The 6,000-nt window shown below is 40.5% G+C and overlaps 1 protein-coding gene across 2 annotated transcripts in view; it reads left to right on the plus strand.

The window, feature by feature from the left end:
- Nucleotides 1-6,000, plus strand: part of UNC79 (unc-79 subunit of NALCN channel complex) — a 195,729-nt gene that overhangs the window by 142,829 nt on the left and 46,900 nt on the right. For both annotated transcript variants that reach the window (XM_024759179.1, XM_024759171.1), the window contains 4 exons: nt 944-982; nt 4,159-4,271; nt 4,360-4,445; nt 5,341-5,514. In XM_024759179.1, the coding sequence (XP_024614947.1) occupies nt 944-982; nt 4,159-4,271; nt 4,360-4,445; nt 5,341-5,514 (412 nt within the window). The remainder of the gene's footprint in view (nt 1-943; nt 983-4,158; nt 4,272-4,359; nt 4,446-5,340; nt 5,515-6,000) is intronic.

The following is a 6,000-nucleotide window of genomic DNA, read 5'->3' on the forward strand; positions in this document are numbered from 1 at the left end:
CCATATGATTTCATATTTTGCTCTCTACTTAGATCTCTTAAAATTTACCCACCCCTTTTTCTAGATGCAGCCTTCAAAATCACATTGGCTGCACCCTTAATTACTGTTTATTTCATTTGCCAATGATTATCTATTCATTGTAGTGTCATTAGTATGAGAGAGACCATAACCAAAGAAACTGGGAATCGTGTCTGGTGTTACTGGTGCTGGACCCTCTATTCCTGTCCAAATGCATTCTTGACTCGATTCACTGTTGTGGTCTTAAGTAAATAAGTTTTTAGCTTTCTCCTTGTTTGTTTCTTCAGTATCTCACTGATCAAGACGTGTTTTTCTAAACCCACAAATTTATTACATTCTTTTTCTTTCTATACATCTAGAATATTTCCATGCATATAGAACCATATAATTATATTTTTCAAAAATTACATGTTATATATTGATTACTTAACCTAATACATTTCTCTTTTCAATATGTCATTTCAACCCAACGATTAGCTGACAAATATCCGTTACCTATTTTGCTATCTTACAGAGGCTTTTACAGTTTGTGGTTTGTTTGCGGTGAGGTTTCAGAGGTTGTATACAAAGAAATGAATTTTGAGTTGAGTTAATATGGGGAAGGACTGGGTCAAATACTGTTCTGTTATCTGTCTAACCTGGCTGCAAAGGACATGTTTGTAGATTGACTGGGTGCTATTCAACTAACTCAACTGTATGCATCTCCGTGGAAATATTTGATGCAGAAAGCAGATTTCAGAAACTAGATTAAATTGAACCCTGGAGACTGACCCCTGAGTGGATCCTCTGTCCCTGGTCAAGGACATTGTCAATGGTTTTACAGGTCCCGCATCGAAATGGGAGCTGCAATGTGACATACAGTACTCATGCATTTCATCATGAAACCCTAAGATACTCATGTGACTCTGTTTACTTTATTTCCTAGATTGGCATCCAGCACAACTTTTTCTAATCAAGCAGAAAGGTAAGGTCCTAAAATGAGCTCAAATCTGATTTCTTTTTGTCCCCTGTGCGTGTTCATCCATTTCTAAAACACTAGAGTGTTTACCACGGGAGGAATATGGTTAGGTTCAGTTGCAGCTCCAGAGAGCACTCGTTCATTTTCTCTTCACACCTTCATTTATTCAATCCTGCATTCACTCATTTCAGTCAACAAATACTTTTTTTAAAAAAATTAATTAATTTATTTATTTGGCTGCGTTGGGTCTTCGTTGCTGTGCTCGGGTTTTCTCTAGTTGCGGCGTGTGGGCTTCTCATTGCGGTGGCTTCTCTTGTTGCAGAGCACGGGTTCTAGGCACACAGGCTTCAGTAGTTGTGGCATGCGGGCTCAGTAGTTGTGGCTCACGGGCTCTAGAGTGCACGCTCAGTAATTGCATCCCACGGGCTTAGTTGCTCCATGGCATGTGGTCCCGGGCCAGGGCTTGAACCCGTGTCCCCTGCATTGGCAGGCAGATTCTTAACCACTGGGCCACCAGGGAAGCTCTGATGAGAAGTTTTTAATTTAGATGAAGTCTAATGTTTTAAAATTTTAAAACAACTTATGACTATTCCTTCTTATTGTTTATCTAAGGAACCTTTGCCTATCCTTAAGTCAAGAATATATTTTCCAATGTCTCCCAATAGAAGTTTTATGGTTTTAGCATTTATATTTAGCATTTACATGATCCATCTCAAATTAATCTTTATGTATGGTGTGAGGTAGGGGTTGAAGTTCCATTTTATCCATGTGAATACCTTAGTTATTTCAGCACCATTAAAAAAAAAAAGACTTTCCCTTTCCCCATTGGATCACTTTGGTGTCTGTTAAAATCAAATAACCGTATTAGGTTCAGTCTATTTCTAGCCTCTCTATCCTGTTTCACTGATCTGTATGTTGATCCTTGTGCTGGCACCACACTGTCTTGATTACTGTAGCCGTATAGTAAGTCTTGAAGTCATTGTGAATTCTCCAACTTTGGTCATCCTTTAAAAGAAGGTTGATTTGGATATTCTAGATTCCTTACATTTCCATATAAATTGTAGAAAAAGCTTCTCAATCTGCGGGGGAAAGCCTCCTAGGATTGTACTCAGACTCTAAGTCAGTTTGGGGATAAATGATATCATAAAAATATTGAGTCTTTCAATTAATAAACATGGTGTCTATTGTCATTTCATTTGGTCTTTGTTTCTCTCAGCAATGGTTTATGGTTTTCATTGTAGAGATCTTGCATAGCTTTTGTTAAATTTATTCCCAGGAATTTTGGTTTTTTAATGCCCATGTAAATGAAATTGAAAAAATTTTGTTTTCTTTTTGCTGCTGATATACAGATATACAATTTTTTATATTAATATTGTAATGTAATAAACTAAATTCACTTAGTTGTAGTAGCTGTCTTTTAGATTCCTTAGAATGTAAAGGCAATTGTATGTAGAAAGTCATATCATCTGTAAATAGTGACAGTTTCACCTCTTTCTGATTTTTATGCCTTTTACTTTTTTGTTACTCCCTTGCATTGGCTAGGGCCTCCAGTGTAATAGTAAAGATGTGAATGAGCACCCTTGCCTTGTTCCTGCTCTTACAAGACAATCATTTAATATCTCACCATTAATTATGTTTGCTATAGGTTTTCACAGGTGCCCTTTACCAGACTGAGGGTAGTTCCTTCTATTTCTAGTTTGCCGAGAGTTTTTTTATCATGAATGCATGTTGAATTTTATCAAATGCACTTTCTGTTATCTATTGAAATAACTATGGTTTTTGCCCTTTATTCTCTAAGATATTGAATTGCATTGATTGGTTTTTTTTTTTAATTTATTTATTTTTGGCTGTGTTGGGTCGTCATTGCTGTGCACAGGCTTTCTCTAGTTGCGGTGAGTGGGGGCTACTCTTTGTTGCGGTGCGTGGGTTTCTCGTTGCAGTGGCCTCTCTTGTTGCGGAGCACGGGCTGTAGCCGTGCGGGCTTCAGTAGTTGTGGCTCGCGGGCTCTAGAGCACAGGCTCAGTAGTTGCGGTGCACGGGCTTAGTTGCTCCGCAGCATGTGGGATCCTCCTGGACCAGGGCTCGAACCCGTGTCCCCTGCATTGGCTGGTGGATTCTCAACCACTGTGCCACCGGGAAGGCCATTGATTGGGTTTTGAATATTAAGTCATTCTTACATTCCTGGGATAAACTCTATTTGGTCACGGTCAATCATCCTTTTTATCTACAGTTGGAGTCAATGTCCATGAGGACTATTGGTCTGTCCTTTTTCTTTTCATTTTGTTCCTTCTTGGTTTTTGTTTTGCTTTATTTGTAATGCTTTATCTGATTTTAGTTTTAGGGCCTCATAAAATACACTGGGAAGGGTTCCCTCCTTTTCTAATTTTCGAAAGAGTTTGTGAGAGTTTGGTGTCATTTCTTCCTGAAGGACATTTTTGACCTATAAGTTTGAGCCAGCATATCAGGGTAGACAAGGCAGAAAGAAACAATCAGACAAGACAGATTTTTTACTAGTTATCCAGCTGGGCTCTTTGATTTCCTCCTTCTTCTTTTCAGCAACTCAGCTACAGTCACCTCTGGGAGCGTCCTTTCTGATACTTCGGTCTAAGGGGAAAGGCCAAATAATCATCTCTTGGCTCCCTGTTTTGACATGCAGTTGGTAGTGCAGAGGGTAAAGGGGAAAACTGCACATATCGAAGTCCTAACCGTTTTACAAGTAGCAGCTCAGATGCCCCACGAAAACTTCCCAGATCTTCCAGTAGGAATGAACATGTCCCTCCTGCATTTTCCCTCAGAGGGGCTGTCTCTCTTAGCCAACGCCACTTTCTGAGAGGATCTTGCTGATAATCCCCATCCTGGATTCTAGTCCTGACTCTGCCATTCTCTGGACTTGTAGCCTTTGTAGGTCACGTTTTCTCTCTGGCTGGGAACCCTCATCTGTACAGTGGGGTGGCTGGAATTAGTCTGAGACCAACTCTGGCATTACCTGGTTCCCTCTTTCTAAAAACGTATCGCTAACAGGGATTCCATGTGACTAGAATATTTCATCTTACTAATGAAAATGACAGTGGGATATTCCATAAGAGGACTGATGTGTATGTGAATAGATAAGTAAATAAATACCTGAACTCACGCTGGTTGCTCCAAGATTCCTTGTGTTTTCTCTCCCTGGTCAACGCCAGCATGATGCTACCCGGCAATGCAGCGGGGGTGGCCAAGCAGTTCCTGCGCTGTATCTTCCATCAGCTGGCTCCCAATGGCATCTTCCCGCAGCTGTTCCAGAGCACTATCAAAGGTAATTCATCCATGGGGAATTCAGACACCACAGGCGTGGCTAGTCGCTGAAACCCAAACGCTACTAAATCTGATTGTTGTCTTTCCAGATGGGACTTTTTTACGGACCTTGGCCACGTCTCTGATGGACTTCAATGAACTGAGCTCTGTTGCTGTCCTCAGTCAGCTCTTGGAGGTAGGTTTGCTTTCTCGGCACTCTGAGCCCCTGCCGAAATCACTGCTGAGGAAGAAATTCAGAGTCATTTAACTTAAGTATTAAAATTTAAATGTCAAATTAAATTTTAAGTAATTTAACATTAAAAAATTTAAAAAATGAAAATTGCCAACGCATAGAATAGTGTCAGTTGGACACTGCTGTTTAGTGTGGACTTAGAATTTACTTGAAGCCTCTGGACCCCTTCGCTAAGAGGTGGATGCCAGGCGTGGAACACTCACCTCCACAAAACTCTCCAGCTTTCAGAATGGGTGGTGTGCAGATCCATGTGCATTGCATCACGAGACTTGGATTCAGATTTCAGCTGCACTGTTTGTTTGTGTATCACAAGATCTGGGTTCGAGGTCTGCTTATTTTCTGTATCATGAGACTTGAAGCTACTTCTCACCTCCACGGCTTATTCGCTGTATCGCTTTACTTGGAGTCTGTCTCCTGTCCTCTGCTCCTTAGCTTTTCTCAGTTAGCTTGGAGGGTTGGCAGATTGCCGTAGGGACTTTGCTGTTGCTATAGTAGTCATCCTCAGTCTTTGGCCGGTGGAGTTTCCAACAAGCATCATTCACTGCGTTTCTTGACACCTAACCACACCAATTGTAGATCCTTAAAAGGTGTTTCTAATTTCCTGTTCACATTTCACCCTTTCTCACTGAGTCAGAGATCACAGTTTCCCCCCCAACTTTGTGTGGACTCGTCCATTTTCCCCTGTACTCCTGAAGTTACAATGATTGGCCTTTATAGCAGGCACACAACACGTGTTTATAGTGCGAATATATGATTTTTAAAAACTGATCTTCGCCAAATAGCTGTATGAATTCCCACACTGTTTCAGCAGTTGATTGCCTATGCTTTGTGTTTTTAGGGTCTAAATAACAAAAAGAATTTACCAGCAGGGGGTGCTATGATACGCTGTTTGGAAAACATTGCTACCTTCATGGAAGCTTTGCCCATGGATTCTCCTAGTAGCCTCTGGGCAATCATCAGCAACCAGTTTCAGACTTTTTTTGCCAAGCTGCCTTGTGTTTTGCCTCTGAAGGTAAGCTGAACCCAGGATTTCATTTTAAATTACTTCCTTACTGTTTGCAGATCATCTGGGTCTTGGGTGATTGAATGTTTCATAAAGTGCTATAAGGAGTCTCTTTTAGCCACAGAGTAGAGAGTGTTATTTAGGTTTTCTCTTCAAATGTTACAGATTGACAGTAATATGCAGTGGACGTTTTGACTTAGTGATTTCATGTTTCCAGTTGAGTAAAACATAAAAACGTTCAGGAAGACGTTAGTAGATTGTGTTTATCTAGAAATTTTTCTCAAAAGGATATTAAATAAAAACATAATAGTTTCATCTAAAAGGAGACCAGACATATAATGTAAGGCTTCAATTTTAGAGCATTATCTAAAGGGAAGTGATTGCTTTTGTGTGTGTGAATAAAGTACTTGAAAGACCAAGATGGTATTTTTCTATTTGACAGCTTTACCCCTCCTCCCCCTCCTCCCTCCCCCAGCCCCTGCCCAACGCCACGCC

The sequence above is a fragment of the Neophocaena asiaeorientalis genome, unplaced genomic scaffold, assembly GCF_003031525.2.
Source record: "Neophocaena asiaeorientalis asiaeorientalis breed wild unplaced genomic scaffold, Neophocaena_asiaeorientalis_V1.1 scaffold476, whole genome shotgun sequence".
NCBI lineage: Eukaryota > Metazoa > Chordata > Mammalia > Artiodactyla > Phocoenidae > Neophocaena > Neophocaena asiaeorientalis.